The 17617-nt window shown below is 34.1% G+C and overlaps 2 protein-coding genes across 2 annotated transcripts; one reads left to right on the forward strand and one right to left on the reverse strand.

Annotated features, from left to right (window-relative positions):
• Nucleotides 1–539: 539 nt before the first annotated feature.
• LOC136802990 (extracellular calcium-sensing receptor-like) lies at nt 540–12544 on the reverse strand. Its single transcript, XM_067059738.1, has 3 exons — nt 12474–12544; nt 3199–3649; nt 540–2835 (listed from the first exon to the last, which is right to left on the reverse strand). Exons 2-3 carry the CDS (start codon nt 3629–3631, stop codon nt 647–649), a joined length of 2622 nt encoding a protein of 873 aa, XP_066915839.1. The 5' UTR covers nt 3632–3649; nt 12474–12544; the 3' UTR covers nt 540–646.
• On the forward strand, nt 8220–17605 carry LOC136803063 (sialin-like). The gene is made up of 11 exons (XM_067059815.1): nt 8220–9016; nt 9206–9242; nt 9752–9951; nt 10459–10546; nt 11345–11431; nt 11924–12057; nt 12504–12656; nt 13035–13164; nt 13468–13569; nt 13965–14107; nt 17250–17605. The coding sequence occupies exons 1-11, from the start codon at nt 8519–8521 to the stop codon at nt 17490–17492; spliced, it is 1815 nt and encodes a 604-aa protein (XP_066915916.1). The 5' UTR covers nt 8220–8518; the 3' UTR covers nt 17493–17605.
• Nucleotides 17606–17617: the final 12 nt, after the last annotated feature.

A 17617-nucleotide genomic window follows, 5' to 3' on the forward strand; every position in this document is an offset into this window, starting at 1 on the left:
AGGGGGGGGGTTCCTGTACAACTACTTTACTTTTGATCTAGTCGATCTTTTTGGATAATATTTGGCACACAAGATGCTTGTCATATAAAGTAACTTTTGACAAATTTTTTTATGATAACGTCACTCAAAAAAAGAAAAAACAAAAAGAAAATTTCCTTTGTTCTTATAAATAGCTATTGTATTCTAACAAAGGCTTTAGAAAAAAGTTCCCTGATTCTAAAATGCTTATTATATCCTATATATTCAATAAATTAATAAATTACGGTTTAAACGATATATTTGACATAAAAAATAAATTCGTATTGGAAATGTGTCAATTTTTGTGACACCTTACTGTCAGAAATGTCATAATGCTCAAGGTGTGAAAATTTTTATTTTGAAGCTGAATAAAAGTTAGGAATTTACATGCCAAATGCTCTATTATTTCAGGGGCTATTAAAATTAGTTTGCGACCCCCGAACAAAAACAGCTCCCCCTAGTAGGACTATTCCTATGGTTAAACCTGGCAAATTTTGAAGAAAATAAGAACAACGAGCGGGTTGAGTCAAAAATTCAAAAATTTTATTGGAAAAAAACAAGAAGTTTCATTTGGGTTAATGTTTTACAAGGTTTGGTCTAAAATAGGAAATATCATCACAATTAAAAATTAAACATTATTTTCCAGTTCAAAACTAAAACTGATCACACGTTTCTTATCCCTCATCTTCTTCTTCTTGTTCTTTCCCGGTGACTCACTCTGACGTAACGAGAACGTTCGAATGTAAGCATTAGCGGCCAACCCGGTGAAATGCAACCTATTGTTCAAGTGCGGCAAGCATACCAACATTCGAATCTTATTACCAAACAAAATGGCAATCAAACTAAAAGTACTTGCTAAGTTCATCGATAATAATATAGTCGATTTGTAAAGTTTATTCGAACTCAAATGGAGTGGAAAGAAAGCACACCAAATAATACAATAAGTGAACATAGCCAGCCAAATGTATTGCGCTTCGTTGAAATTGGCTGGTAAGCTACGTGCTCGAAATGCTATAAACCCACTAGCCAAGGACAGTAAAATGACGTAAATGATAATAGCGTATAAAACGTAACTCTCGTGATCGCCACAATGGTAAATATAACCACCTTCTCCTTTACTACTGTATAAAATCATACTTGGTTGATGTACTGTATACCACATAGCCAGGACTGTTGTTTCAATGAGTAATAGAAAAAAAGCGAAGAAAATTTGTGCTGAAATAGTTAGAAACATACGTGTGTGTTTCTTAAAGAATTGTGGTTGAAACAGTTTAAATAGTCTATAAGTTTTTAATAAAACAAGGACCAGAATTAACGAATGAAGACTGCCGAATATCACTTGCCGTGCAATGCAGAGTGACTTGTGCGTGTATAAATTCAGGACCGGAAAGCAGAACAGTAATAAAATACAGACCAGCTGTATTAAAGATAATTCACGATTTGTGGATTTGACACCTGGCGTTTCCCATAATATCATGTATACCAGAATCGTAAATAATGTGAACATGAATCCGACAAGAGAAATAATCCCAATTATTAATCCGGTTTGTGCAGTCAGTGAGAATTCTTTATTTGGTAATGGTACGCATTTGTCTTGTTGTTTATTGGCGATTTCCAGTGGTCCGCATTTTTGACAGCCAAGCGAATCAATACCTAAGCTGACTTCATCGTATGGACATTGTATACAACTCCAACAACATGTTTGTGATTCTTGTCTTTTATAGAAACCAGGTTTACAAGGCGTTGAGCAAGTAGCTGGTATGTTGGTTGAAGATTGGTTTTCATTATCATAATGAAGCCAGAATTCAGTTTGATTGATTTGAATATTGTTAGTTTTAGACCAAGAGCCAAGGAGAACATTTTTTTCAAATGAGAACATTCGGATTTGATACGAGTTTGCATTGACGTCTCCATTAGGTTGAAATTCAATACTCAAATTCGTCGACGGTAGTATAAATGTATTTGCCAAGATGTTCAATTTCAATGCTTCATAGTCAAGAAATGGTTTCTGTTCGCAGTTCTTTTCATTACAATCCAATGTCTTATGAAGACCGTATGCAAACGCGTAAACAGACGCTATTACGTTTTCACTGTATTTTCGACCTAAAACTCGACCTTCGGGAATCCAATGATCGTAACAATATTTTGTTCTCTCACCCTCATTCTCAGGACATATTCCAAGACTTGTCCAATATTGTGGCATCCATATATTGCCAAGGTCTGATCCAAATGATAGTTTATTCATATGATCTACAAAACTCTCTACTTGAAAATCTTCTAATTGCAACATTATAACATGCTGACGTCTAGGAAGATTTGATTGGAACTTCGTTATCCAACTTTCGCTTAAAACTATCCATAACATATCGTCCAGGCCATCATTAGATGTATTAGTGATGATCTTTTCGATATTCCAAAACTCCGTTGCCCATATGATAACAACTTTGGTTCTATTCTGGTATTTAGACAATCCTCTAGTGATCTCAGCTAAATCTCCAGTGGAAAGATTGGAACTATACAGATATTCTAACGCGATACAAATATTGTTCTGTTTGAAGTTCTCTTGGACAAGATTTAAAGCAAGTCTCCCAAAATCATCATCAGTGGCTAACAAAGAAACGTAAGTCCAATCCATGACTTGGAGAAGCTCAGTTACCACTGATACTTGTTGTAAATCTGAGGGTATGGTCCTCAAGAAGTTGGGATACGTCCTGGAGTTGGATAGCAATGGACTGGTGGAGGCATAGGATATCTGTGGTATGTTGCCAGCAATTAGGGTATGGGCAGCGATGGACGAGATCGTTGATGATGCACCACCTGCAAAAGTAATTTAATGCAGGAAATATACTACAGGTTTTTTAAAAGATCGAAGCAAAATTCATTTAAAAGTACAGTCAATTTTGCTTATTTGAGCTTCTATTATATTTTTTTTCGAATCTCTCTATAATTCGAACCTATTTCCAGTTCCCGTCAGGGAGAAACCCTCTTAAAATACTCTCTATAATTCGAATCTCTCTGTAATTCGAACATATAAAATTCCCTGTTCGAGTTCAAATTACGGATAGTCAACATTTTCATTTTTCAGTTTCCAAAGTAAAATAACGCTTAAGACAATTCTTCCTTGCCAAAATCAAATTAGATATTAAAAAGTTACTTCAAGAAATATGAACAATATCTTACCAACAACTCCAATCATCTTTGACTGTTGCTCATCGTAACATTCACATGGGGCGTACCAATTACTAAACGCTTGATGTGATGATTGAAAGAATTTACGATCTGTCATCAGGTCAAGGACATGATTTTCAGCAACCATACCATCATTACACGTGTCTTTGATATCGTATCCTAGCTTAATACCTGGTAGCAGATCTTTGATATTGTTGATTTCACGTAAAGCGAACAAAAACGCTTCGACCCATACAATAGATAGAATGTTGAATATATATTGATTTGTTTCCGAAACACGATAATGGACGGGAAACAAACCTCCAATGATATACGTTGCATTCAGGTCTTGGATAGATTCACCATTGCATGATTGCGAGGAAACTGTTAGAAGATTCTGTAATACTATCAATCCACTGAGGATTATAGCCAAACATTTTCGCATTATATATAGCAGTTGCTCCTGAAAATGATAACGAAAAATCGAAATATACCTGGAAATCAATTATAGCTGGTCCATCATAAATATATTTTATTCCCAAGTTTAGAATACTACTATAACCTTAGAAAACCAGCACTGTTGGTCTATAGTTTTTGAGCACTCAAAGGAGAAATCGGAAGTAATAAGACCTTGGTTATTAAGGATCAAAACGACTGAATGAATTTCAAAACATAGTTAGATTTAATTGATCCTAATTTAAGCCTAAGACGCTTAACTTTACACTAAATTTAAAAATCCCAATTCCAAATATATTGGAAAATCATTGAACCCGTTACGTTTCAACACTTTTGACTTAAAAAAACTATATTAGAGAGGATTCCACTTGATATTCTTGATCCTTTGATATTCTGTTTATAACATAAAGTGGTTTGTTATTGTAGGGAAATATTTTTTGTTTGGTTATCTTATAAAATCGTCGCTCAGTGACGAAATGAAGGAAAAAAATTCTCAAGAATCTCATATTCCGTCACGTCGTTATGTATTTTCCAAATAAAGAAATGTGTCGACGTCACAATCACAAAATTGTAAGAAAGTGTCAAAAATTGATACACAGTTGACGTGAAATGGCTTTCCGGGGTTTCGAGCTTGAAATAACAATATCTAAAACCCAAAACAGATCACTTACAGTGACTATAACTGTCCCTTTTTTCGGTCCAAAATTATCCTTTTGCCTAACCTTAATATTTCATGCAATTTCGATTCCGTCTTTTATTATTACAGCACAATTTTAGAACCTTAAAATAAAGGGCTGCACATTAGGTAGGTCACTGTCCTCAAATGGTTAATTGGAAAAAGAAAATTCATTTCAGGAGCATCCAATGTAAGAAAAAGGTATTCAAAAAAAGCAGTATCAAGAAATTAGATAGTTGTTCTATACTCCTTGCCAAGCAAAGGAACGGAAAAGTGACATAACCCTTAACTTAGCAGTATGGTTTATGTGTTGTCATGACTGGATTTTTGTAATCTGATCTGTTCCGTGTCTTTTCAGTTCAGTGAATTAATCATGAAATCATGACGGATATAAAGAGGAAACACACGATGAACAGTAACAATGCTATCGTCCGTTAGAGAGGGTCAGTAAACGCGGGAAAATATATATGCGCAGAGTCAGGGCGTCAGGGCGGTTTACACCACTGCTTACTCCGCCCCGAGTTAACCACCGTTTTCGAATTCATCCCTTTTTTAGTGATCTTGCGAAGACGATATAATCGGCTAGATGAACAGTAGAACTTTTCGAGTTTCGAACGATAAGATGATCAATTTCCGTTGCATACATCAATACAATCTTCTCAAGATGCTAAGGACCATTAAAGACCTAGTCCTGAGCTTGGCGACATAAACGCGTTTGTTGAATCCGATCTTTCCAATTTTTTAGGGTGACCTTGTCTAGTTTTACGTGCTTTTATTTTGATTAGAAACATTATTAAGGGTGTCCCACTGAACTTTCGTTCAGAACTTTCGTTCAGTGGATTTATCAATAGATAAAAATTCAGGGTATTCGATTCATCGGTGAAATTTATTTAGCCAATTTTCCTACCCGGTATATAAGACGGGAATGTATGAGAGAGAAATGTGTTCCTTCAATATTCATCGTATCTAAAAAAGCGGAGAATGGATCCATTTAAAAATAGTGCCATAATAAAATCTACAAGTCAAAACCATAGCATAACACAAACTAACTAAGCTGTATTACATTTTGTTGAGGGTACCATACGCTCTAAGCTTGCTTGCTTGCATACAAGGATGTTTACACATGTGTCATCTTCCAATGTTTATTTTAAAATGGTCATCTTGTAATATCGCTTTGATTGCATAAAATAAATCGTCATTTGATAAGTTAACAAATCTTACTGTATAACATCTTGACCATATATGTCTGCTAACACTTGCATTATTCCTTTTGGCATATGATCTAATACCTTGAGAAGTACATTTTGCATGAAACAGTATTCACACCTCGGCTACGCTATGCTCTTGTGCCCATTTTTTGAAAACAAACTGTACACACTTTTTTTATAAGAACATACTTTACAAGAATATTTGTGATGGATTGGCCAAATAATTGAGAATGTGGTAAGAATACTACCACCATGGAAATTGGCAATTAAACCCTTAGAATGTCATTTTTAGAGCATTTTACCGTTAAATTGCCAATTATTATCAAGAAATGCTAAAAGGTTCAACAAAAATGCCAATTTTTTGCTTGAAGTAGGAGTATTACATGCTTACAGGTTTCGGCTGGTATTGGATCCAAACCTAAGAATACACGTTTTTTTTATATAAGGAACACGTTTATAAGGAACTCGAGGCTGAAAATGGTCCAAAAAATAAGGAATTGTTAAGGAACTGCCCAGGCTGAGGATAAGAAAACAAATCTTAAGGAACAGTAAGAGTTTTCACTTGAACTAGCAATTATCTCGGCAATTATCTTGTATTCTCCGAGTTCTTTGTTGAAATAGTCGATGTTTCCATAAAACCACCCATTTTCATAGTTTCCTTTGACCTAGCAGCTATGTAAATAAGGAACTCGATAAGGAACTTTGAGGCTGAATTTCTCTGTAAACATAAGGAACTCCAGGCTCAGAGCAAAGTTAAGGTTCCTTATAAAAAAAAAACGTGTACCGTAAGAATATTTTAGGATGATTTTCCTCAAAAAGTTAAGAATAATTCATAATGAATTGAAAAAACATTTAAAAACTCTCCAAAAATGCAATATTTAAGGAATTTATTCAAAAACTACATTGGTAAAAAAGTATAAGGGCACTTCTTGATCAATTTTATCAATCCACACCCTCGAAGACCTATACCAGTATTTTCAGCCAGTCAAATAGATAATTTCAATTAATAAAATTCCTAAGAAAAATATTGTAAGTTTTAAATAAATTCCTAATACATTTCTTCCGAAATTTGAGCTGCTTTTACATATGTTTTTTCTCAACACATCTGATTTTCCCATTACATCTGTCAGTTCACATTTATCAACTAACATTATTAAAGTACACAAATCAAACTCGGATAACTTTCAAAACAACTCTAACAAATTTTTCATTATAAACCCAGCCAGGTCAAAGCTCAGTAAAAGTTATAAAAAGTTCCAAACAAGTCTTATTACTACACTTTGCATTTGTTATAATTTTACCTAATTTTGACGAATTTCAAGTTCAAGGCAAAACTGCTAAAGTTTCTTCGTATATATTTTTTTAAATTAATCTCAAATGTTTGTTTGAGAAGCTTCATTTTGCCAATTTTCACCGAAATTACTTTCTTAAAGGTATAGTAGGCAATATAATCATATAGTTAAGTGTGAATTCATAAACCTTGTTTTATTAAGTAAAATATCTTCAGTTTGACCATCTTTTCATCCGAAGTCTGAAATGCTCCTCCTATTCCAGAAGTCTTTCATCCCGTTTCGAAAATACAAATATTTAAAATTATAATAAGAGACAGTAGTGAACTGATTGCTTTGTTCTAGAAATGAAATGAAATGTTTGTGGGTCGAGAAAATTTATTTCATATTTGATGAAAATAATAATCTCCCAAAATTTTCTAAAAGATTGACTAATTCCCTATTCTCACAGAACCAGTGGCAAAAATATCATTCCCATTGGAAAAATCAGATTTTTGTCCCCCCTGATAATAATCAAGAAAACCAATTCTCACTGCAAAATGTAATGCTATTTTTCCTATCCTCGCTGAATTTTCTGATTGATTGATGGAATTCAAATCCCCAGCCATAAAAAGCATATGGGAATATCGATTCATATTGAGTTTCCGTACGTTATTTTTGCTCCAGAAATGTTCCAGTATTTTTCTGGATTTAATAACGCTGTTCCTGTTGCTGTCCTGTTCTTTTCTGCTGTGTTTGGCGCAATCTTAACATGTGGAGATGAAAGTGGAGGTGTTTGTAATCTCACATAACAAATCATCCCGAGGATCACCAATGATACCAGTACACGTTTTTTATAAGAACATCCAAAATATTTGAAGCCTTGGGATGTTTTTGTAATTTTTTGAAATTCAAGCCAAAAAATGTTCTTAACATGTTCTTATTTTTGCCATTTTTTGAGTATTTTTACCCATTTTCCTGTAAAATTCGGTGTTCTAGAGTCCGTAAAGTTTTACAATGTTCTCAACTCGAGGCCTTATGTTCTTATATAGTTTGTTCTTATCTATTTTAGTAAATAAATGCGCTGTACAAAAGTTAATTTAGAATATAAGGGGACCGTCAACTTTGGCAAATGCCAGTAGTCAGATTACCTAGATTCGGGTAGGACCAAATTCACTGCAGTGATATTTCGGGAAGGGAGATTTAGTTAGGGATGTTAAAAGATTTTATATTTCCTACAGATAAAAACCTAGATATTTTGCATGCATATAATTTGTTTGTTTTATTTGAGATTTGATGAAGGCAGCCGCTATAAAAATAACAGATTTATAAAATGAAAAATTCAGAAAATGAGTTCACGATCCAGACATTCGAAAGAAAAACAAGACTTTTTCGAACATTCCATTTTTTACTCATTTTCAGCATGATAGAAATCTGCATGCTCTGCAGGCATCATGGAAATGCCGCTATACAAATAAAGGTTAGGATTGTGATGTGATTTTTAATTGTTGGAGATACAGATATTATTGGTGTATTTTGGGGTTATTATTATTAGATTGTAAATTTTCATCCAATCTCAGTGGATAAAATTTTTATCAAGGATTCTAAATCAAACAACAGCCCGAATAACAACCATACAATAAACTTCTACTGTTTAATAAATAGACATGGTAAATCAGAGATATTATTGAGGATACGTAGAACTTGAGAAGTTTCCACATTGTATGAGCAAGATGAGCGAAGAACAAAATGAACAACAGAAGACGCTATATCATCAGAAGGCTCACAACATAGAAGCTGAAACTCCTATGCCACTATCAGATAATCTGGAAGTTGATAAAAGAGTGACTGCAAATGGGTCTAAAAAACAGCCTCTATACCATCAGAACTCTTTTGAGGATGGTGGATCTACGGCTAGTGATATTTTACATTTATACGGGAAGAAGAATACTGCTCGAGTAAAATTGAGTATAAGTTACAGTGAGGGCGGGACGAGGAGTTATTTAGAACAACCGCCCTCCATCGAAGACTGTCTCGAAACGAATGATGATTTTCGATTTCAATCGAGGACTTGCAAATGCTTACCAAAACGTTATGTGTTGGCTTTGTTGAGTTTCTTTGGGTTTTTCAATGTTTATTGTTTACGTGTTGATTTGAGTGTGACGCTGGTTGCCATGACATCAAATCATACACGAGTGAGGGCTGATGGGACGGAATATACGGTAAGTTGGAGTACAGTCTAATATTTTTCTGTGACTTGATTAAATGTTTTCAGTGACAAACTTACAAACGCCCATTTATTTGATAACGATAAAAATATCGGGTTATGTGTAGGTAAAATTCTAGAGGCCATACAATAAAAAAAACAATGAGTTTTGAGTGTTTTTATTATCACCTTTATTACTTTTTAGGCGTTGGCTGAATTTCAATGGAACAGAGAACTTCAAGGTAAAGCCCATGAATCTTTTCTGTTAGGCGGAAACACTTCTGCTTAGCCTACATAAAAAATTCTTATAAGAGATACAGGCCTACTACTCAGGATGTAAGTCCACGGAATTCTAGAAGTGTCCACGGAAATAATTAAAAACTACAATCCCAACCGTAATATTTGGCACTAAAGGTGAATTCACTCAAATTTGAAAACCGCAAGTGATTTTTAAGTGCTTTAAAACATTTAAAATACGGTTGGAAAGTAGAGTTTTAACATGAGAGTTAAGACTTAGGACCATAGGATCTCAGGACCATAGGATCTCAGGATCTAAAAGCTCAAAAATGTTCCAATAAGGCTGAAAATATAGCCTGGAAGCAACTTAACCCCTCCCAAATGAAAAAATTCAATGAAACAAAGCGGAAGTACTGAAACTGCAATTCTCGCCCTATCTTTAAATTCTGAAAAGCATTAAAATACCCAATATATTTCGGCGCCGTTTGTATATCTGTATACAATCCAATTTCAGGTCATTTATTAGCAGCATTTTATTATGGTTACATCATCACACAAATTCCTGGTGGTTATATAGCCGCCCGTTTTGGCGGGAAAAATTTGTTCGGATTCGCCATCTTGATTAGTGGCTTTTTGACGCTCCTGACACCGCTGGCGGCGAAAGAGCACTGGGTGCTGTTATTTGTGTTGCGGCTAGTCGAAGGACTTTGTGAGGTAAGGAGAGCTTTATTGGTCAAAAATGACGAGGTGTGAAAAGTGTTGGGAAATTGCGTAATTTAACAAAAATCAGACACTATAGGCTATTTCACAGTCGAAATGGATCATGGGTAATCAGGACTGATTGCGCCTCCGTAACGGCTTTCTGTTGGCTAGACGCAATAATCTTCAAAAAATTTCAAAACTCTGGACCAATAGTAAGTCGTCATTAGCACGCAGTGGTCCTGATTACCCATTACGCTTTGCGACTGTGAAATGGCCTATAGAGGAAAACATTCGAATTTGAAACGGTCATTACTTCCACAAATCGAATGTTTTATTAAAGACAGTAATGGTTGATTTTATTTGACATATCCTTCAAACTTTTAAATTAATAAGCTGTTATAAGGGAAATGGAGGCAATCTAGCTATCTAGCAAAATACGCCAAAGAATGTTTACAATTCAATAAATCAAAATACATGCTGGCACGGTTAAAGCGGATAAAGCACCTTTTTTAATTATAGGGTTGCATTTACCCGGCAATGTATTCGATATGGAGTCGTTGGGCGCCACCCATGGAAAGGGCGGCTCTAGTCACCATACCTCATTCAGGTAAGAGGGAAATATGGATGGAATTCTTCAGCAAAATGTTATCAATGCCAAAAATTGCCTTGTTTGCCCCTCAGTAGAATTTGAACTTTACATTCAAACTAATGCACATGGGAAGTCATTGTGCAACAAACAAGTCCTAAAGTCTGTCCAGATATAATTGACAGTGGAAACAAGAATGCCTGTAACTTTTAATAGTGAAATATAATTCCAAAATTTTTTTTTGCTTGTTTTAGAGATTCAAAAGCGCTATATTTGAATGTATTTTTTGTTGAAAAATTCGCGAGTTTTAGCGGTTAAATTTGCGATTGCAAATATTGAGCTTTTTTTCTTTTTATGCTATAACGTTCATTTTTAAACTAGTGGTAGTTCAACCTTAGGTAAAGAAGGTTGTTGAATATCAAGGCAAACGGAAAAGTCCTTCGGAAGATATGGGACCCGAAATACCCCTTGGTAGCACTTTTCTGTGAAATATCAAATCTCCAAATTTTTACTAAAAACGGTGGTTATGTTATCTTTTTTGAACAGTGAAATTAAAAGTTTTTGGAATTATATTTCACTATTAAAAGTTACAGGCATTCTTGTTTCCACTGCCAATTATATCTGGACAGCCTTAATTTCAATAAGGCAACAAGGTTTTTAGATCTTTCCCAATCGGGGCAATTGGGAACTTCTTTTGGTTTCTAGTTTAGCAGGTACAACCATCAAACAAAAACTAAAAAAAAAGTTTTTTAGCCTAGGGTATCACCTAATTTATGACTGCTCCTTCAAAATTTCCGTTCTATCTTTATTTAATCATAGGATCGTATGCAGGATCGGTGGCAGGAACACTACTTGCTGGATACCTCTGTGAGGTTTGTGGATGGAGCTGGGTCTTCTATTTCTTTGGTAAGTAAAATTATCACACATATATAATCGAAATTGAACCTGGGGGTGCACCCGATCTTAAAACTACCGTATGCACTGAAAAAACTTATTCAAGATTGAATCTTTACAGTGCAGAGAAAATTTAGCCAAAACTGAGTAAGTTGGTCGAAAAATGGACCCTTATGGTGTATTTTACTTCAGAAAATAGTCAGATTTTCCAAAATTTTCATATTACACCCCTACAGTGCACGTTCTCACATTTCGACCCTTGCACTTTGGGAAGCCTGCATCGGGGAAAACAGAACATATTTTTTTTACCAAACCAGAAAGATAATGGAAAATTGAAATTGAAGTAGCGAGTTCAACTATATTGGTATATGTTTTGTTTCCACGTATATGGAAATTTTTAAGGATTTTCCAGGAACGTTTTGAAGTTTAGTAACGTTTCTTTCACTCCAAATAAATGGATACGACTGAAAGCCCAGTGTAAAAGATAAATTATTTCATTTTCAGGTATTTTAGCATTAATTTGGGTAGTTGTATGGCAGATCCTTGCATCAGATTCACCAGAAGACGATAACCATATATCAAATGTTGAACGAAGAATGATTTTAGAAAGTTTGGAATCAGAGCACACTTCACAAAAGGTAAGAGACAGCGATAAAATGCGTATTAGTGAGGGGTGTGGTATAAGATTTAGTCCCTTCCTATGAATATTACCGCAGAAATCATTTTTTGCTGATAGAATTTAAAACACAAGTCCGCCATTTGGTTCCAAGACGACAAAAACCTAGCTTTTGTTACCTCAGTTCGGAAAACAAGGTATAGAGTTTTTCATGATTTGCTGAGTTACAAACTTTCCGTCAGACGGAAAAAAACGTTCGATTTTCGTAAGCGATCACCTTTACATATTCGAACGTTTGCTTCCATAATGGTGGAAATTACGTAACTTTAAAAAACATGAAGAACTTCTATATACGGCATAAACCGTACATGCGGGATAAGCCGAGTTTGGTCTTTCGTTTTCATTAGCTCACAATTCAAGGTGACACTAAAATCTTACCTTTACTATGAACACAACTTTTCATTTCAGCTTTCAGATGATCTTCCATGGTTTTCAATCTTCACTTCTTTACCTTTCATTTCAATTGCGGTGGCCCACACGTGCGAAGGATGGGCATTCGGTTTGATTCAAACATCCTTCCCCAAATATTTGAGTGAAGCTCTAAATTATAGAATTTTTAAAGTAAGTTAACAACTGTTTATAAGAGAACTTTAGGTCTCTCTTCATAATTCTTTCTGCTGTTTATTTTGGTATTGAACCGACGTTCAGGTACGGCATAATCTCCTTATGATGGACAGAGATTAGCGCTGATTCCAGTGGTGATTCTGAGGGGATTCATAATTTATGACGGGGGGAATAAACACTCCCCATCATAAATTTTGAGCACCCCTTTGATCCGCTGCAGGGTTCGATGAAAATTATGTATCTGTTATTTTTTTGGTAAAACTTCATTCTTTGAAATGGACCAGGTTTTGTCGCGTCGCATAAAAGAAGTCACGGGTCCTATAAGTGTTTGCTCTCTACTAAATATTTTCAATTATTTTTTCTCGTCATTCCCAGTCCGGTCAATACACCAGCCTGATATATTTCCTGATGGGATTTTCAACATTCGTCTCTGGTCAACTATCTTCATGTTTGAGAAGGCGAGGTGTTTCGGCAACAGTTCTACGTAAAGTATTCACTGGTGTAGGTAAGTCAGAGACAGATAGAATCGATATTTTACGTTTATAGGCTAGTAATCTAGGGCAGTCTTTAGATCGTTTTCATGGTTAGATGGGTTGGCTATCAATGAATGAAACTAAAAGAATTGGAAGATGCAAGGATTCGAACCGGGAAAAGCCCTGCTGGTTTTAAGGTTTTAAGTTTTCAATGAGTCTATTTTATGAAATCCAATTTTATATCTAATACGAGTTTTTGATCAACATCCTATTCGTGTCGTACAAAGTCAAGAAAGTCAAGAAAAAACTATTTTTACCTGATGTTTAACTTCTCCTTTCAGGGTTCATCTTGAGTGCGCTTTCGTTCATGATTGCACCGAACATTTATTACCATGAAATTTCTGCGGGTCTTCTCATCTTCGGAGCTGGGCTGGAAGGTAAAAATTGAAAATAAATTCAATTACATCAAAGCTTATTAGTTTGTATACAAGAAATAAAATTTTATCATCCCTCCCAAAAAACTCTACATCTACCATTTTAAAATAGTAGTGTATTTTGACAAACGCTTTTTTTGAGAAAAAAAGATTGTTAATAATAATGCCTTGTTGGAAAGATAACTTTGAATGCTTCGATTAAGGCATTTAATTTGTTCAAAAAGCATTTTGTATTTTCTAAAACTGCATCGACCTTTATCACATTTAATCTTAATTTTTGAATAGTTTGAAGAGATTTTAAAGCTTCAAATTCGTCCATTCAAAGTTTATCTTTCTATCAAAATCAAAACGTATCGAGTGTCAATTGGTCTTACATTATGTTATGTTTAAACATGTAGGTATAGCATGGGCGGGTTTTGGCGTCAACCATTTAGATATTGCACCCCAATATGCCGCCATTTTGATTGGGATAACGAACACGTGTGCGACGGTGCCGAACATTATCGTTCCAATTGTTGTTGGAATCATCAGTAAAACTGGAGTAAGAATTCATTCTTTGTTTGAATTTCTTTTATGTTCACTGAAAAATTAAATAAAAAAATGAGCGTTGTATCAAGACAAAATTGTTAAACTTTTATAACTACTCCAAACTAATCCGACCTGATGTAAAATTCAAATCAAATTTAAAGAGCGAGCTACTTAGAAAGGGGTTTCATGCCTTATGACACGCTAAGTATCAAAACTCTACCCACTGCACTAGAAGGATTGCTCAAAAATTCTCTCCCAAGAAAACTCTAAAAATCTCACTGGAAGTCTCACTCCAACAGTGCTATAGGCGGCCACTAGTGACCCCCACCGGGAATTGCTTATTAATAGGTTTAAACATAATAGACTACCCTGAGTATCAGAGGTTAAGTTTTCAAAGAAAATAGTAACCTCTGAAGACAAATAATAGAAATTTTATCGCGCATGTGTCAATCTAATCACTGTAGAAAAAATCAAAGATGAAGAGCAAATATTACCATATTAATGTCTAGCAGACTGTATCAGTATGCAGTTTACTATTTACGAATTCCCCAGAAACCTCCAAGTGTAGTTGAAATGAGTTTATTTCGAAAGAAATCTTTTACATGATCCCCAAATGTATAACAGTAATTACTAAACTTTTAATTATGGAAATGTCACTTTAATTGAATCGAAATAATAGACAGACTTTATGTTATGATTCTCTATCACTGACTCTTTTTACAAAGCATTGATGACTTTTTGTAAGTTGTGTTTTCAACGACGGGAATAAAAATATCGACTATGACGCTCATCCAAGATCTTGGATGGTCGTCATGGTTACTTTTGTCTTCGCTGATTGCGCGATGAATAGAATCTCGATTCGTCGGCACAGCGTAAATACACTATAAGCATAACGTTTATAAGCATACTGAAGCTCAAATTTCCAGAAAAATTAAGCATATGCTAAGCATACCTTGAGGCTCAGCCAAAGAAATTTTTAGAATCATAATTTCCAAAACTTCAGAAAATAACAGAAGAATGAAGAAGAGAACTACAAACAAAATTGGTGAATTTATTTTTGTTTAATCTCTTATAAATAACACAACTTATAATAACTACAACATTCGAAAACAATAGAATGTCTTCATTTCTCTCAAGATTAAAGATAGGGGAAAATGCGCGAAATTTTTTACCCCCCTTGTTGTGCGCAGATTTGTAATACTTGCGCAGATTTGTAATACCTGCGCAGATTTGTAATACTTTCTGCGTAGATTTGTAATACCTGCGCAGATTTGTAATAAACTTTGCGCAAATTTGTAATACTTGAGCTGCGCAGAAATGTAATACTTCTCTGCGCAGATTTATAATTTGGAATTTAGATTTTTACTTCGGCATATGTTTCCCACGAAGAAAAGTTTCGAAAAAAAGACTTAAAAAATAATCAGAAAATCACACAAAGGTTGTATATCTTTAGTATGAACATTAACTTTATAAGAAACGAATCAATATATTTTAATCTAATGAAAATTGGCTTTTGGCAGTTGGTTCTTTCAATACAAACATGGATTGGGAATAATTTTAAGCATTTTCATTTTTCTTATAAGCATCAACTTTATAAGAAACGAATCAATATCTTTCAATCTAATGGAAATTGGCTTTCGGCAGTTGGTTCTTTCAATACAAACATGGGATTTTGAATACAATTTCAATATTTTCATTTTTTCTATAAGCATTCAACTTTATAAGAAACGAATCAATATCTTTTAATCTAATGGAAATTGTTTCAATCATGTTTTATTTTTTTTCATCTTTATGTATTTTTTCTATCTAACAACAACAAAAAACATACCGAAGCTTCAACCATCAAACTCTTTTTGAAAGAAAGTTAACTCATAATAATTTCACTTGAGATATCATGCTGGAATGTAATGTAGGTGCTATGAAAGGTTATAAAAGAAATTCAGTCAGAGGGGACAGGTTTCCTAGCTAGGTAAAAGGTGGTTTTAGAGCAAATCAATGTTTTCTTATCATATCATCTTATAAATTGTTCATCAACTTTGGTACTGCCTCTTGAAATGATAAAATGTTGACAAAAATATTTTTATATCATTAATTATTTTTTCATAACAAAGTGCTTATAAAAATAAATATGTTCGTGTTATTATTCGAACCTTGCTCACTTCGAAATAAACAATTACCGACAAGAAATAATTTTCATTTTACGAGTTATTGATTAGTTTCTTATAAAAGCAGTGCTTACAAAAAATAAATATGTTCGTGTTATTATTCGTACCTTGTTCACTTCGAAATAAACAATTACCGACAAGAAATAATTTTCATTTTACGAGTTATTGATTAGTTTTTTATAAAAGCAGTTCTTTTAATGTTCGTGCTATTCTCATAAACAATTTATATATTACCAGATAAATTTCTTATAAAAGCACTGCTTAGAAAAGAAATATTAATTGATTATTTATTTATTCGATGTGCTCAATAAACACAACTTTATTTGGGTATTATTTTCTAAGTATTTTTTAATGTATTTTGTTCACAGAAAAGAATTTGTTTACCAATGAAAATATCAATTCCAAATTACAAATCTGCGCAGAGAAGTATTACATTTCTGCGCAGCTCAAGTATTACAAATTTGCGCAAAGTTTATTACAAATCTGCGCAGGTATTACAAATCTGCGCAGAAAGTATTACAAATCTGCGCAGGTATTACAAATCTGCGCAAGTATTACAAATCTGCGCACAACACCCTTCATAATTTTTTTACCAAGCATAGGGTTAAGCATAGTCGAGGCTCAAAATTGAGCTTTGCTTAAGCATAGTGAGCTTCAGCCGAAATTTACCGTATGCTTATAAAACGAAATGAGTGTATATGATTTTGAGCTGTGCTTTTCACGGTCATAATAGACAACATTCACAAAATATGTTTATCAATAGAGATTTTAAATAAAAGAATGTTTAAAACACAGCTGATTGGCTTAGGTTTCGAAACTTTCGATTGTTTCATTAAAACCTCAGTGCGCATGCGATTTATCTGGAGAATTTCAATATTCAAAACAAGAGCAGTGCTCATAGCCCGAAGAGTAGGAGTTTTACGCTCGAAACGAAGGAGGATATGACGTAGCCTAAGAAAAATACTGATTCTTTTTTATGTTTAATTTTAGGAGCGGAGTGACTGGATGCTGGTCTTTTACATCTCTGGATTAACACTCATTGTGGGTACATCATTTTATATTGTTTTTGGTTCTGGTGAAGTGCAACCGTGGGCAGGTGGCGTGGAAAACGAGGAGGGCGAAAAGGAAAGCTTGTTGAATGACTTTAGTACTAAAGAGGATATGGATGAAATAGAAAATGATAATGAAACCAAAGATGTTGCAAATGAAAACAAAATCGATAAAGAATCATAGAGATAATTAACTAATCATAGTATATTATTTCTTCAATTTTGGATCAGTAGGGTCTGCAATGTCAGCTTACATACAATAAAAATATCTTCATAATAGATTTCAACTTAAAAAAGAACCTAAAACCA

Source organism: Clytia hemisphaerica, unplaced genomic scaffold (genome assembly GCF_902728285.1).
Source record: "Clytia hemisphaerica strain Z4C2 unplaced genomic scaffold, Clytia hemisphaerica genome assembly, whole genome shotgun sequence".
Taxonomy (NCBI): Eukaryota; Metazoa; Cnidaria; class Hydrozoa; order Leptothecata; family Clytiidae; genus Clytia; species Clytia hemisphaerica.

Coding starts and splice junctions, on each gene's coding strand:
- LOC136802990 (XM_067059738.1), bottom strand. CDS start 3,631: ATGCGAAAATGTTTGGCTATAATCCTCAGTGGATTGATAGTATTACAG. Junction 2,836..3,198: donor AAAGATGATTGGAGTTGTTG/GTAAGATATTGT, acceptor TTACTTTTGCAG/GTGGTGCATCATCAACGATC.
- LOC136803063 (XM_067059815.1), top strand. CDS start 8,519: ATGAGCAAGATGAGCGAAGAACAAAATGAACAACAGAAGACGCTATAT. Junction 9,952..10,458: donor TAGTCGAAGGACTTTGTGAG/GTAAGGAGAGCT, acceptor TTTTAATTATAG/GGTTGCATTTACCCGGCAAT. Junction 13,165..13,467: donor TAAAGTATTCACTGGTGTAG/GTAAGTCAGAGA, acceptor TTTAACTTCTCC/TTTCAGGGTTCATCTTGAGT.